Consider the following 17,217-nt stretch of genomic DNA (forward strand, 5'->3'; position numbering starts at 1 on the left):
TTTGTTGTGCATGTTGACATCATTTCCATTCAAAGTGAAGTTGTCGTTGCAATTAATACAAACAGAATTTCCCTTTTCACTTTCTGGTGTTTGCAATTTACCATTTTGTCTTGACAATCGGAGTTGACGGAGATTTGGTCATAACAGTCACAAGAAGACATTGTGGTGTTGGACGGACTTTGACATCGAGTTGTTTGTTGGCAAACCCCATTCGCCAAAAAACAGTTGATGTTACAAAGAAGACAAGTTGATTCGTCGACTTGTATTTGACAGTTTACATCATTATTTTGACAGTTCTTTGAATTTGGATTGTAATACTTCCCACTTGGACACAACTGACACTCCCCGCCATTCAATACAAAGTTAGTCATACAAGAGGTACAATTGGAAACAGCAACAGAATATGTGGAACACACATTGCAATTCTCAGTTGCAAAATAACAACTTTCACATGTTGTCTCAGTCTTCTTGTAAGTCCCAATTTCACAATTTGAACAAATCCCATTTAAAGTTAGGTATTGTGGGTCTTTGCACGCCAGGCACTTCTTAACTGTTTGGCTGCAACTCGTGCAATTTGTGTTTATTGTGCTACATTGAACACATACACCGATTTCGTCTGGGTAATATCCATTGTTACACATCACACACTTTCTGTCGAATGCAGACGAGCATTTAGCGCAGTGTGCATCAAAAGTTGAACATTGTTCACAGACTCTCGATTTAGTTGATTGGAAGACAAAGTTATCTTGACATGTTGTGCATATCCCATTTGTAGCATCACAACTCCCTCCACATGTTGTTGAACATGACACACAGGTGCGTGACGTGTCGTCGGGATACATGTTTGGTGTTGAACACTTTATGCACTTCCGCTCATCAGTCACACAACTCTCACAATTCATATCAAATACCTGGCACGATATACACACAGACAGATTTGTGTTTGAAGGAACATACGTTGCCGTACAACCAGTACAATGTCCACTCACCCCATCACAGGCACCACCACATGTCGAGTCACAATCTTGACACTTTCCATTTGATGCAAATTTACCATTTTTGCATTTCACACACTTCTGAGTGAAATTTGTTGCACAAGTCACACAGTCTTTGTTCCATGCTGAGCACATTATGCAGTTTGTAGAAAATGGCGAAGTCACAACGTAATTGTCAATACATAGTGTGCACATTCCATTTGATATGTTGCACTTCTTTTGTTGACACATTGTTGAACACGCTACACATATTCCATTTGACGGGTAATACCCACTGTCACAGGTCACACACTTTCTGGAAAAGTCGGGCGAACAAGTCGCACAATGAGAATCAAACGTTCTGCAGCTTTGGCACGTCAAACTCATTGAAGAAATAAAAACGTAATTTGATAAACACCCCGTGCAATACCCATTTCGCGTGTTGCAACTTCCGTTACATGTTGCGTCACAAATTTTGCACTTGAAGTCTGTTGATGTGTCCGGGTAATAGTTTGTGTTGCATTCCTCACACGCACGCGATTGGTCTGATGCACACAAATTGCAATTTGAGTCAAACGAAGAACACGCCTCACACCTTGTTGTTCCATCAGACTCGTCAATAACTTCGTTTGAATTGCAGTTGACACAAACACCAGTTTGGCCATTGCAGCCCGTTGTGCATTGTGCGTCGCATGGAACACATTTACCAGTCTCGTCTGGGTGTGTCTTGTTGGTGCATGTGTTGCACTTTCTCTCGCCACTTGACGCACAGACTCGACAATATGCATCAAAATCAGCACACGCAATACACACACTGCTATTTGTTGTTGAAAAGACTTTGTTTGTGTCGCAGCCTGTGCAATGTCCACTGGTTGTATCACACTTACCACCACATGATTCGTCACATACTTTGCATTTGCCATCAACAACATAGTACCCATCATTACACACAACACACTTTCTGCTGAAGTCTGAAGAACACGTTGTGCATTTTGAGTCAAAATCGTAACACATTTGACAAGTCAACCCCTTTGGATCACTGAAGACATAATTTGTCTGACACCCGGTGCACTCTCCATTTATTGTGTTGCACTGCCCTCCACACGTGGACGAACACGACACGCAACTTCCACTTGACGATGGATACATCCCACTTGCACATCGAACACACAGTCGTGATGAATAATCTCCTTTGCACTCCATACAATTCGTGTCAAAAACGTTGCAATTGACACAACGGGTTGACTGTGGCGATGTCACAACATATTGTGGCTGTGAGCACTTTGAACATATCCCACTTTGATTATTACAGTAATTGGTGTCACATGTCGTATCACAGAGTGTGCACTTTGGCCCATTCGAGAGATAACTCCCAGTCAAACACTTGGCACATTTCCTCTCAAAAGAAGACGAGCATGTTAAACACAACACATCAAACGAACTGCACGTCATACAAGTCTTGTTGTCGCTCTCTGAAAATACGTTGTTTGTACTGCAACTTGAACATGCGCCAGTCGATTCGTCACAGCTATTGCAGTTTTGTCCACATGGAACACATACACCATTTTCGTTTGGGTAATATCCATTGTTACACATCACACACTTTCTGTCGAATGCAGACGAGCATTTATTACAATGTTCATCAAAAGTTGAACATTGTTCACAGACTCTCGATTTAGTTGATTGGAAGACAAAGTTATCTTGACATGTTGTGCATATCCCATTTGTAGCATCACAACTCCCTCCACATGTTGTTGAACATGACACACAGGTGCGTGACGTGTCGTCGGGATACATGTTTGGTGTTGAACACTTTATGCACTTCCGCTCATCAGTCACACAACTCTCACAATTTACATCAAATGCCTGACATGTTATACACGTTGTTGAAGGTGGATTGGTTGGCACCATCCCACTTGAACATGTTGTGCAAAATCCATTGCTACCATTGCAGGCGCCCCCACACGTCGATGAGCAACTTTGGCATTTGTAATCGCCACTCATTTTGATGTAATAATTTGGTTTGCAGGCAATACACTTTCTTGTGAAGTCTGTTGCACAAGTCACGCAATTTTGGTCATAAACACTGCAACTTTCACAATTTGTTGAAATTGGCGAAGTCACAACGTGATTGTCAATACATTTTGTGCATATTCCATTTGCTGCGTTGCACTCGTTTTGTTGACACGTTGCTGTACACGATACACACATGCCACTCGACGGGTAATACCCAACTGAACATATTAGACACGATCTGACACCATTGTCAGCACAAGTGGCACAATGAGAATCAAAATTTTTGCACACTTCGCACACTGTTGATGGTGGATTTGTAAACACCAAACCACTATCACATGAAGTGCAATGTCCATCTGTTTGGTCACAACTTCCACCACATGTAGTTGAACACGAAATGCACTTCCCGGTATCTGGTGACGGGTACATGTTTGTTGTTTTGCAAGTTGTGCATTTCTTCTCGTTTCCACCTGGACAAGTCTCACAGTTTGAATCGAAGTCTGCGCAACTTTGGCACTTTGTGTTTTGTGTGTCATACATCACATAATTTGATGCGCATGAGGTGCAATACCCATTTGCATCACACGAAGAACAAGACGAATCACATTGTACACAGTTTGCCCCATTATTGCCAACAAAATACGGAGATGCACAACTTAAACACTTTCTCTCTGTTGATGAACACGTGTTGCAGTTTGGGTCTATTGAATTGCAAGAAGAACAGAATTTCGAAGGTTGTGTTATTGCGGGAGTGTACTGTGATGAACATATCTCGCAGTATCCAGTCTGTGTGTTGCATCCATTCAAACACGTTGAATCACAACTTACACATGTAAATGGAGATGTTGTTGATGGGTACATCCCACTTGTGCATTTTGTGCACTTTCGTGAGATGGTTGAACACTCTACACAATTTGAGTCAAAAGAAGAACACGTCTGACACGTGACACTTGTTTCAGAGATTATTGTATACTGATTGCTTACACAAGTGCCACACGCGCCTGTCTGTGTGTTGCACCCCGTCGATGCACACGTTGAATCACAAGAAATGCAATTGGAGTTTGTACTTGTTGGGTAATATCCATCTGTACACATCCGGCACTCTCTATTTGGAGTCAGACATTCGACACACTTTGAATCATAATTAGAACACACTTCACACTGGTTGGATTGTGGATTTGTGTACACCAACCCAGTAGAACAACTTGAACAATATCCTGTCGAATCAGAACATGAACCACCACAAGTTGTGTCACAAAGTTGGCAAAATGTACTGTTTAACAAGTAATAATTCGATTCACATTTTGTACATGACGTTCCCCTGTATGTTGCACAATTTGGAATGGTAATGGAGTTTTTTTCACAATACGACGAATTTTTAAATGTGTATTCACTTTTACAAGTGCTACAAACACCCGAACTCGAACACGTTTCACAATTTGCAACAGTACACCCGTTGTAATAACACGAGTAGCCAACTAATTTATAAGGGGATGCACATGTAGCACATGGGTTAGTAAATGAAGCGGAACACGTTTCTGAACTACAGTTGATGGCACAACACCTTCCTGTAGATTCGTTATACTTCCAATTATCATTGCACCTTTTATAGTACCCTGACGGAATTGTTGTACCATACGTACATGTATATTCTTTTTGACTATTAACTGTTCTATACATAAGAGTGTAACCTTGTTCACATAAAGCACAACCAACCCAAGTAGGAAAACACTCTAAACAATTATCGACAGCCAACCCATTACATGTCATTGAGTTTTTTCTTTGTTGCATAATGTTTGTTGTTCCATTGTTATTATCAATATAATTGGATATGTTGAATGCAGTATTGTTATATTTGTTGTCTATATATTTCAAGTTAAAATATGTATAATTTAAAAAGATAGTTATTGCTTTTCTTTGTTCGACAAAGTATATTTCAACATATTTCAAAAAAGTGCAATTAATGTACTTTATTTTAGAATTCTTAACTTGAAGGGTTAAGTTTTGATAAATAAAGTCTGTAGTGTAGCATTCAATTGTATTTCCATTTAGGCACCATTGCAAAGAAAGTGTGTGTGTTACAAACAATAATAGTAATTCAATATTTATATTAAGCATTGTTATTTTTAGTTACTTAATAAAAGAAACAGTTTTAAAAAAGAATAATCTGTTTTTGAATAGATAATAATATTAATAATCATAAGTGGTAACATTTCGGTCAGTATTCAATTTTTTTAAAAATTAAAAACATCGTTCGAATAACCATGAAAATATTTTAAAGTAAAAATTCTATCTGTGTGTGGTTTTGACCAATCAAAAGTGACCTACACACCGATGGAATATTATGATTTCCCACATATTTAGCACCAAAACCCGCAAAAATAATGTCAATTGCATATTTGTTTTTATTTTAAAAGAGTAAAGACTTGGTAATAAAAACTTAAAAAGAGAAAAATTATCAAACAAAAATAAATTCAAAAAAGATAACAAAAGAAAAGCAGAAAATGCTCTTCAAAAAATATTAAACTTTAAATGATAATAAAAAATGCACCGACTTCCACACACCAATCACAAGAGCACGCTTGTGATTGGTGTGATGACAGAATTGATACCACAAAACTTAACAATTTCAGCAAGAAAGTCACAGATATTTTCGACACATGCAGACAACCAGCCAGGCGTGCTCATCCAAGTCTTTGAGGGCGAGGCATCATTGACATCACACTGCAACCTGCTTGGATAGTTTGGGTTGTTTGGTATCTTATTAGCACCACGTGGAGTCTCACAGTTGAAGTCACATTTGACAAAAATGCAAATGGGATTCTGAATGTGTCAGCTGAAAACGAGACAACAGGAAAGAAGACTCTCAAAGGAACAGGTGGACAAGATGGTTGCAGACGCAAAGAAGTTTAAGGCAAAGGACGACAAGATGATGACTTTTGAGGCTAAAAATCGACACTCACCTAATGCTACCGTGTAATAACACGGTGAACAAGCAAATTTTTTCAAGGTTATCAACAGAAGACAAAGAAGCAATCGGGGCTGATGTCAAAGAAGTACTTGAGTTGTAAATTGACAAAAATCCGCACCCAAAGTCCATTTGTTTATACAAAAACACGATGCGTTGTTCTTATTCTAAACAATTAAACAATTTTAAAAAAATTCACAATAATATTTTATATTTACACGTGTCGTGTTTTTTCTCAAAAAAACAAAAAATACATTGTGTCATTTTTCTTGATTGTGGATAGTTTTACAAATTTCATTATTTTTTAGTTTTTTTGCCAGAAATTTAAAAAGAAAAGAAAAAAATTACACACTGATAGAATTTTTACTGTATTTAATTTGACAAGTAGTATGTTTGTTGGGACAACATCGATTATTAAATATGACACGACACAAGATGATAAATTTATGTAAATCAAGTTTTAAATAAAAAGTAGTATATTATACTATATCGGGTCTATAAATTGGTTTGTATTTATAAACTGATTAGGAAATTAATTAAAAAGGTATATTTAATAAATCTAATTAACTTGTTGTTTTAATAAAGAATAACATTCTCTACAGGGCTGCAAACCTCAATTAAATAATCGTTTTTTGAAAAAGAAAAAATGGCATTTTATCTTTTTAAATAAAATAAATAATTTTATTCACAAAAGAATTGTTTTTGCTCAATTTGATCAAAATAATCATAAAAATTATAAAATATGCTGTTTTGGGAAAGTTTTTGAATAATATGCTCAAAACTGCACTTTATTTGCTTTTTCAAATAATAAGACCAAAAGTGTTTTAAAAAACAAATAATAACCAGAAAAAAAACAAATAAAAAAATTATATATTTAACCCAAAAACTAAATAAAAATAAAACAAAGAACTTTTTGAGAAAAAAATTTGATTGAATGGCATAAATAAATAATAGGAAAATGTCATTGGATTGAAGTAAAATAAAATGTTGTCATTACATTCTGTGTTAGAACTTGACATATAATTTAACTTGTTCAACCCTTTAAGTAATCACTGTTTCATTGTATTCATTAAACACGAATCAGTGTATCAAATAAAACACAAAAAGAGTTTTTATATGTTTCTCAAATAAAATATCAGCATTATTATAACCAAAATATAAAATAAAGTGACTTAAAATCTTGACATAAATTAATTTATATGACAATTTGTTGTTTCATTGAATGAAAATTTAAAAATATAAAATGACATTACAAGGTTGGACGATACCATATGTATATATTTATTTTTATGTTAATTTCGTTGTGTTAAAAACAGCACATTTGATAATGAAAACATGATAATCGTTTTTATTTACAATTCAATACAACTTGTTAACAACTTTGGATCGAGTTGCACAAAATTTAACAATTTGTTTTGACTCACAAAAACAATTTATTTCATTTTAAAAATGAATATTATTTTTGATTAGTTATGTGTATAATCTTTATTTAAACACATTTAAATGGTCGTTGAAAATTGTGTTTAATGTTACACTATATATTATCAATTATTTTTTTAAACAAATTGTTAATGTTGAATATTATGAACATTTTCTTTTTTATTTAAAATTCAAAACGTGTTAGACTTTCACAAATTACGAGAACATCACAGAAGTCGGGAAATACGCATTCAGTGGCACAAAGATAAAAGAATTGATTATCCACGACAATGTGAAATACGGCGATGGCGCCTTTTCTAATTGTGGCTTCTTACAAAAAGTTGATTTGGGAAATACCACAGTGATACCAAATTACTTCTTCAAAAATTGCACTGCACTTGCCAAAATTGTGAATTTTGATAAAATCACTGAATTTGGAGGAAACTGTTTTGATAGCGTTTCTATTGAAGGAGAACTGAAATTAAATGGAACGGCGAAGTATGGATCTTCTGTATTTGCCGGATGTGACAAAATCACAAAAGTTGTTTTGAACGAATTCACAGAAGTCTTATATGGGATGTTTACTGGTTGTTACAATTTGGCCGAAATAGTTGGACTTGAGAGCGTTACTAAAGTTGGCAGTCTTGCCTTTAAAAACACTTCTCTGACTGAGTTTGAATATTTGAATACCACAACTTATGGATTTAATGTTGTTATGGCCTGTAGGAATCTTGTCAAAGTAATATTAAACGATTATTTAGAGTTGGAAGGGTATGAATTCAGTGATTGTGTCAAACTGACTGAAATTGTTGGTCTTGAAAAAGTGACTCTATTTAATTCGTATGCTCTTAGTAATACCGGCCTCACAGAAATCACGTTCAATCCCTCTGCCAAATTTAGTTTAGGAAACACATTGGATGGAACCGTCACATTGAAAAAAGCCAACTTAAATGGTCTTACAAAACTGATTAAAGGAATTTTCCGAAATTGCACCAAGCTCGATGAAATCATTGGTCTTGAAAACGTCGTTGATTTTGGAGAAGAAGCGTTGTGGAACACAGCAATAAAAAGTGTGAAAATTGGTGCATCCACTAAATACGCAAACAGAGTTTTTGGTGGGTGTCAGTTGCTTACAGAAGCCGATTTTGAAGGTGTTACTTCCATTCCAGCAAACATCTTCAATAATTCTCAATATCTGAAGACACTTAAAAACACTGAAAACATCACTTCAGTGAGTGAATTTGCATTTTCAGGGTGCAAAAGTTTGACCAAAGTGGACTTTTTTGAAAAGCTTGAAAACTTTGGGCAATATGCTTTTAGTGGCACTGGAATCATCGAAGTGAATTTAGTCCCAAAGATCACATACGGTGAAGGTGCTTTTGCTTTCTGCACATCACTCAAACGAGTCGATTTGAAAGGAAAGAAATACATCCAACCCACCCTTTTCTCTGGGTGTTCCAGTTTAGAAACAGTACTCAATTCGGAGTTCGCTGAAATTATTGGAGTTGAGACTTTTAAAGGGTGCACTTCTCTGAAAAAATTTGAGTTCAATCAAGACGCCGTTTTCATATACGATGGAACGTTTTCTGTTACTGGATTTGAACAAATTGAGTTACACAACCAACTTATTTATGAGAAAAATGCGTATTCTGGATGCCAGAAATTGACGACCGTTGATTTGCAGGACGTTGAAAGAGTCAGTTTTGCGATGTTTGACCAATGCCCTAAATTGTCGTACATCAAATATTCAGACTCCCTGAAATCAATTCAAGCAGACGCTTTTGCGAACACCGAAAGTCTCAAGGGAATCCACTTGGGAAAGGGAATTGAAGTGATCAATAAAAACGCGTTTGGAACAACTTTAAAGGCCATTTTCTATCACGGTCAAAACGATGTTGAAGTCGAGACGAATGCAGTGAACAAAGAAACTGTAGTCTATACACAGAATAATTACACCAAAGACACTTTTGCAGGGCTGAAAGTGAAAAAATAGGGTGCAACGGAAATCAATTTATTGATACAAACACAGACACTTGCAAGGATTGCCAAAAAGATACTACTTCATACGACGGAGTCCTCGACAGATGTTTCTTCACAAAATGTGAGAGCGGAAAATATGTGGAAAAGGGCGAGTGTGTTCCATGTAAAGAACAGTATGAGCTGCCTTGTGTTACTGAAGAGTGTAAAGTTTGCACAGCCGACTCGAGCGCAATTGGATTTGCAATTGCAGTGGTTGCAGCGTTGATTTTCCTTGGTTTTTAATTGATTTTAAAGGGTAAATTTGTAAATATAAATATTAAAATTTATATTGATTATGTATAGAAATTTTTATAAAATATATAAGGAATGAAAATAATAGAAATATTCATGTTATTGGATAGTATTCTTTAGTTATAATTCTATATATAAAAATAATTATTATAATTAATTTTTTAATTTTTTTTGAATTGTTATTATATAAAAATATCGCCAAGTGAATAGACCGCAGTGAATAACCAAATTGGTAAACTGCTTGGCAACATCTTGACACGTTTAAAAAAGATAAAAACCAGTATATTTACCTGACAAGAGTGTCTATTTAAGTAACAGGATTATTAGTATAATTAATTATTATTATAAATCAAAAATTATGGGGTTTAAAAATTTAAATGGGTATTATTATTATAATATTATAACAATAATATTATTAAAAACAATTTATTCAAACAACCAACAAGTCTTTAACTATTTAATAAACTATTTACATTCTAATAAATACAATTATTGAAAAAATAATAAAATTAATAAAAAATGTTAATTTAAAAAAATAAAGAAGTAATACACATAAAAGTGTTTAGCATTACATAAATACACCAATATTGTCATACCTCGGTTAATGTTTAATGCTTAAACAATATATGTCAATAAAATGAGTTTGAGTTTATGAAACAATAAAACGAAACCAATTGTTCAAAAAATTAAGAAACATCATTTAAACATATTTTTAATTACACATGAATTTTTATAATTTGTTTAAAATTAGTATGTTTTTTAAAATAAAACAATACATATATATTTGACAATAAAAATTGTCAAATATATATGTATGGTATTTAAAATGGAATTAAAATTAATTGTAAAACTTTCAAAAAACAACTAATAATTCATAAAGTTGTAATGCAATCAATATTTACAATTTTGGTGGTTTCAATCACAGTATTTTTGTTATTTTTAACAACAACTTTATTTGTTCCAACGGATGAGTCGCTTTAAAATTCATTTCAACCCACTTGAAATTACCAATGACGAAGTCCCAATACTTCCAGTTATACAAAAACCGTTTTTTACACTCTCTTCTTTAAAAGATTTTAACACCATAATTTTAAACACAAACCATGATTATTTTATTCAAATCAAAAAAGAAGAAGACGAATTATTGAAAAGTTTAGAATCAAATAAAATCAACTCCATTTCTCAAATGAATGAAAATGATAAAGACGGAGAAGAAGGAAATAACGACGATGAAAAGGAAGAAAACGAAAACAAAAACAAAAAAGGACCAAATGGAGAGAGGCGATCAAACACAAGGAAGAGATGTTCAGAAATTTTGTCTCCGAAAGAACAGGAGACTTTTGCAAATAAAGAGCTCTACCGATATTTTAGAAAACTCAAAAAGTCGACAAAACAACAAAATCCATTGAAAGAAAAAGATCTAGACAATTTACCAACTGAATGTGATGAAAGAATAGATGCGTTGTGGTTGTGGGTGAATGGAACAGATCCGACATGGATTTCCAAATACAAAAAGCTTATTAATTCCAATCACGACCCAAACAAATTCCGAGACTACAACACCCTGTTTTACTCTTTAAGGAGTGTCAAAATGTTTGCGCCATATATCAAAAATTACTTTCTTGTGACAGACAACCAAATACCAAATTTCCTTGAGCGCCCTTTGAACGAGACTGCTTATATACTAAAAGACGGAGAATACACTTTGGAAGTCGTTTCTCATCAAGAAATAATACAAAAAGAAGTTTTGCCAGTGTTCAGTAGTGATAACTTGGAATTGCATTTACATAACGTGAAGAACCTCGGGGAGTGTTTTGTGTATTTCAATGACGATTTTATATTGAACCGACCAACTCCTTTAAATTACTTTTTCGAGGACAAAAAAGCCAAATTGTATATCACTGGAAAGACGGGAAGTGTCAAGTTGGTGAAGACAAGAATGTGGGACAACTCTACTTTTCACAAACACTTTGATCAATCGGAAGTTCATGTATAAGAAAGAGAAAGAACACTATTTCCAATCACACGTTGAATATGTTATGAGGAAAAGGATTTTGTAGTTTATAGAATCTGAATTTAACGAGGAATATAGAAAACAGGAAACAAAAAGAGTGAGGGAATTTAACTCGTTAAATATTCCTTATTTATCTATGCACTATTTATTAATTATTAAATAGTGCATTTAATTATTAATTATAATAATAAATTAATAAACATTTATTTATTATTATAATTTAACCATATCTGGACCTAAAATTTACTAATAAAATTAATAAATTTACTATTAAATAATTATAAAAACCATAATTATCATTTTACTTATGCTCAAATCCGAACAGACAGAACATGAATTGATCCATTTGACACAACGTATCGAAGCAGTTGTTGTCGTTGTGTATTTCTTTTGAACTTTCAAGTGTTGAGTAGTTTTCATTACTTTTCAGACCCACCATTTGATTCAATTTTTGAAACAAATTATAGTATAAATTATAATAAAATTATTAATATTTATAGTTATTTTGTTTATCTTTATAAAAGAATGTGCTTAAATCCCAAAATGTTACATATATTTACTGTAATAAAATGAACAATATAGTCCATCAAATAGTAAGAAAGTTGAAGATAATCATTTTTTATAATTAGCGGATAAAGGTATAAGAACCCCTCTAAAATAAATAACACATCAATTTTCACTTTGGCACAATGTCTTCTTAATAACGTATTGGGCTGATAACAGTCAAGGTCTCCATAATGTTTTCGACAATTTTTATTGAGATGCACTTTTGGGCAAGCATTTTGGCTGGCGGGAAAAACCGCTTCACTTCCATTTACTTGTTTTATTGTATAGAAAAATAACGTTTTTTGGCATTTTGCCGATTTTTAAAATAAAAAATAATACGGTGGCGAAAAACCGCTTTAGATCTTTTTTGTCTTTTCTAAATCAAATTCATATTGTTTTATTATAAAAACTTATCCAATAACCAAATATTGCCTTTTTAAATTGTGAAAAAATAGTGTTTTTTTTTCTCGGCATACAAATATTTTTTAACCAAAAATATTGAATAACATACAAAAACACACAATAAATTTGAATTGATTCACCATACAGAAATTATTGCCACACTTTCGGATCGTCCACAGTATCCTCCCAGTCTTTTTTAACATTTCTCTGCACGGCGGGAAAAACCGCTTTACTACCATTTACTGATAAAATTACACACAATTGTAACCAAAGTTTCAATTTGCCTCAAATAATTGAGGTTTTGGTGGAAAAAAGCAAAAAACACGAGAAATTATAACGAACATGTGCAGCGCCCTTTTACCGCTTCTAATAATTTACACAAAATTATCCGTCTTACATTGTTTTTATTGACCAATATTAAAAAATTGCTTCGTTTATTTTATAAAAAGTTTCAAAAAAGCAAGTACAACGAAATAATGAGTCATTTATCGCTTGCTTGACAGGCACTTGAAAAACCGCTGGGAATGGATGCACTCACGTTCAGTTTGTGAGTATTTCCAAAGTGCGTTTTTTTCGGTTTGGCAGTGAAATGAATTTCTGAGGAATCCAACAAGAGGGGGTGTGAAATAAAGGTGCAGTCTGTCTTTGCTGAGAGACATTGAAAAGTGGTCTATCAAAAACATGTGCTGGTCCGTGTATTAACTATATTGCTCAAGAGGTAATCGATTTGACTGTTGAGTATTTGTTTAATGGATGATTAAAAAAATGAAAAAAATTATAAAGGAGTGAAAAGAAGCGTGAAAAAAGGTACACTCGCGGGTTAGTGTTTTTGAGTTTTTTTATTTCTGCAAAAAATTGAAAAAAATATTTAATAAAAAGTTCATTATTTTTTCACTTAATTATATTAATTTTAAGATGTTTTTTGGTTATTTTGACCTCAAAGAACAGTTTCAAAGTCAATCTTTCTTGATCCTCCTTTTATCATTCGGCAAATCCAGCCTTTACTTCACATAAAAAATAATTCACAAATTTCAATAACAAACATCGGCATCTTGAAAAAGTCAGAGAGACTCTTGTAAACCTTGTTTTTTTTGAATCAAATCGAGGAAAAGGAAAAAAATAAACTATACAAAAAAACTATAATCATATTATCATTTTACTATTAAATTATCAAAAGCGGTTTTTTTTATCTCTTTACTACGATTATTGACCTATTCTTCTATAGTTTTCTATTATGAACTATAAAATTTGTTAACTTATTTTTAAACAAAACAAATTTTATAAAAGTTTGTACTTAAAATAGTTAATAAAAGAGAACTAGAGTCATTCTCTAGACGTTGTTTTTTCATTAACGTTGTCCCTCAGTTTTTAGATATTAATAACTGGAATATATCGAGAAATTTTCCAAACGCCAGAAAATCATTGTTTGAGTTTTTTTTACCGTTTTTATGATTTATTACCTAATTCCTAATTTTTAAAAAATTTGTTGTGTATTTTTTGCAAAAAGGACAACGTTTGAAGAAAGGATAACGTTTAGAGCATATTGTCCCATTCTAAAGTATTCATTTGGGTATTTTCGCCATAATTGTTAATAGTTTTACCATATAGTTGTGTTGTTTTCAATTTTCAATATTTTTTCACAATAATTTACAAAAATACTTTTTTCTTTAAAATATTTTTTATTTTCTTTATGGTAATTTGTGATAAACGATTGTCAATAATTAATACTTAAATAAAGACAGTTGTTGTTACTACTATTTTAGTGGTATTTGAAGTTACAAAAAAGACTTAAAATATCAATTGTCACGCACAATCAATTAAAGGTGATAAAAAAACCAACACAATTATTAAAAATTTTTAAATTTATTTATTGAGATTAATTCTAAATATTTTTGTTAATTTTTAATATCTTTTACTATTGCTTTTTTATTAAAATATAAAAGTAAAAAAAACACTAAAAAACTATTATCTACATCTACATATATATGTTTGTCTAACGCATATATTAATTTATTTATTTCAGTTGTACGTTATTCTTGCGCTTCTTAATAGTATTTTATTAATAAGCAATATACTATAAATATAATTGTTTTTACTAATCTTAATAATAAAATGTGATGATTTTTCAATACGAACGATAGTTAATTTTTACTAACTATCGTTTTATTCAAGTTTAGTTCCTTAAGAAAAGATAAAATTTTAAATAAATTATCTCTTTTTTGATGAATTAATTATTGTTTTAAATAGTAATTGTATAAACAGACAGACAAACAAGTTTTTGAAATTAAAAAAAGAGGTTAAATAATAAAATAGTTAAAAACCAGAAAAACGTATTTGTTATTTAACTCGCCGACGTACCTAATCCCCAACAAACCAATACTGTTAAAAAGAGCAGTGTTTTTGTTTTTTTGAAAAAAAAATATATTATACAGTGTAGTTCAATTATAGTAAAATGAAAATGGAATAACGAGTTCAAATCATGAACTAAAAAACAAATAAATTGCGAAAAAAATGAAAAAAATATAAAAATTAATGACAAAAACGTAAAAAATGGCAAAATAAGAATAGTGGTAAAATGAATAACATTTATTCTGAAACAGATAAATATGTATTTTATACACTAAACAATAAAAAACTATTGGTTTTGAGTTGAAATGAAATACAAATTTCAAAAGTAACATGAACACATTAGTGATAATTAAAAAAACACAAAATATATGTACACATAATAGTCTTTATCAAAAATATAAACTTTTTTAAAAACCCCATTTTATTAACTTAATAAAATACCCATTTTATTAACTGTGTATTTTCAGATAGTACGATGTAGCAAGATTTTTTGACTATTTTTTTCTGTCAATAATATATTTTTTTCATCTTTTGGTATTTACTATACTGTGACTAATCTCTTGAAGAGTGTTTATCAAAAGAAATTAAAATATAACAAGCAATCATTAAAAACAGTTTTTAGTGTTAAATATATATTGTTTTTAAAACAATTACCCTTCATTACATATAATCCACATATTTTTATATTGTTGTCTGACTTCTTTTCAAATATGTGGACTGTTTAACCAATTGTTTGTTAATGACTTTTGACAGGTTGATGCATATAATAGCACATTTTTAATAATATATTGAAAGGGGTGTTTAAAATGAATAAGGTAAACCACAACTATATTTTTAATTTTTCAAACAACAAAAAACCAAACTTCTTATTTTATCAATGCTATTTTATTGATTTATTTGGTATATATTTTTAATTTTTGTTGTGTTTTATGTTATGAGTAATTTAGCTTTTTTATTGTCTATAACAAGGTATACTTTATTATAATTATTCTTTATATTCGGGTTGCTTGATAATCAATTACAGATGCATCGCTGTCTGCAAAAGCGATGCATAATGGATTCGTTTTATTGTTATAATATTTTACAACTATTTTGACTCTATCATTTTCACTATGAAATAGAAGCACGTTATTCAATGGAAATAACAACCACTGTTATCAATTTACATCATTCTCCGAACATAAGCAATTATGTTTTTTTATTACGACTATTATTATTTATTTGTTTTATCAAACAAAAAATATCAATTTTCACGTTAGTTATGTGTGCTTTTTATCATTTTCTTTAGATTTTATGAATACTTTTCTCAGAGTTGGCAGAAAATAGTCTATCTCGATAAGATTAACTATATTTTATTATGAACAACCATTTTTATTAGTCATTGTTTGTATTTTTATTTTTATTATAAATTATAAAACTTTCAAGCAGGACACAAATTTAATTTAGATATTGAGACACTTTTTTGAAAATAAATACAGAAATTGAATATTTAAAAATTATAAGTTACTACCATAATCAATCTCAGTTGATTTTACACATTGACCCTTTGACATAGAAATTGATTAGTGGATTGAATATGTGATTTTTTAAACATTCACTGTGTTTTGTGGACTTCTTTAATATATTTTAAAGTCCAAATTTGTTGTTAAAAGTTAATTGTTTCTAAATGCTACATTTAAATTTTTTATTATTGAATTGTGTTGTATTAATTAAATATTTTATCAAATGATTAGTTTGATAACTTTCATATTTGCTTTTTTATACTTACTAAATCATCATTATCAATTTTAAAAACAAACATCAAGTGGTAGCAATTGATTGTTTATGGGGTAATACAACCACAACAACAAAACTATATTACGTATCCGAAAAATCAATTTTATTAACGGGATAATGAAAAAAATTCAATTATTGTTTGGTTTTTCAAATATTTTAATTATTTTTTTGTTTTTAATTAATGTTTTTAAAATACTATAAAATGTTTTTTGAATTTATAACAATAAATATTATATTTTACTATAATTTGCTAAAGCCGACTTTTCCCAGCTACTCTTTATTATTTTGGTTGTAATTTTTGTTATGTTTTGCTTTCATATTTTTATTTAAAAAATAAATGCACAAAACGATTTTTTGGTATAAAAAATAAAAAATAATCCAATTATGAAATTAATATATTATTTGTTTTTATTTATTTTTCGGGAAAGTCACCTAATAATAATTCAAAATTATTTAAACAGTTTTGGGACAATTTTTAAAAA

The 17,217-nt window shown here is 31.1% G+C and overlaps 3 protein-coding genes across 3 annotated transcripts; 2 read left to right on the forward strand and 1 right to left on the reverse strand.

Moving 5' to 3' along the window:
- Positions 1-29: 29 nt before the first annotated feature.
- Positions 30-5,108, reverse strand: EIN_339370 (hypothetical protein; the record flags this gene model as incomplete). Its single annotated transcript, XM_004256979.1, has 1 exon — positions 30-5,108. One exon carries the CDS (start codon positions 5,106-5,108, stop codon positions 30-32), a length of 5,079 nt encoding a protein of 1,692 aa, XP_004257027.1.
- A 2,353-nt stretch (positions 5,109-7,461) lies between these two features.
- On the forward strand, positions 7,462-9,370 carry EIN_339380 (hypothetical protein; the record flags this gene model as incomplete). The annotated part of the gene is made up of 2 exons (XM_004256980.1): positions 7,462-7,479; positions 7,601-9,370. The coding sequence occupies 2 exons, from the start codon at positions 7,462-7,464 to the stop codon at positions 9,368-9,370; spliced, it is 1,788 nt and encodes a 595-aa protein (XP_004257028.1).
- A 1,464-nt stretch (positions 9,371-10,834) lies between these two features.
- EIN_339390 (capsular polysaccharide phosphotransferase lcbA, putative) lies at positions 10,835-11,644 on the forward strand (the record flags this gene model as incomplete). Its single annotated transcript, XM_004256981.1, has 1 exon — positions 10,835-11,644. The coding sequence occupies one exon, from the start codon at positions 10,835-10,837 to the stop codon at positions 11,642-11,644; it is 810 nt and encodes a 269-aa protein (XP_004257029.1).
- Between the last annotated feature and the right edge of the window lie 5,573 nt (positions 11,645-17,217).

This window comes from Entamoeba invadens (genome assembly GCF_000330505.1).
Source record: "Entamoeba invadens IP1 unplaced genomic scaffold scaff_1105074724569, whole genome shotgun sequence".
NCBI classification, from domain to species: domain Eukaryota; phylum Evosea; order Mastigamoebida; family Endamoebidae; genus Entamoeba; species Entamoeba invadens.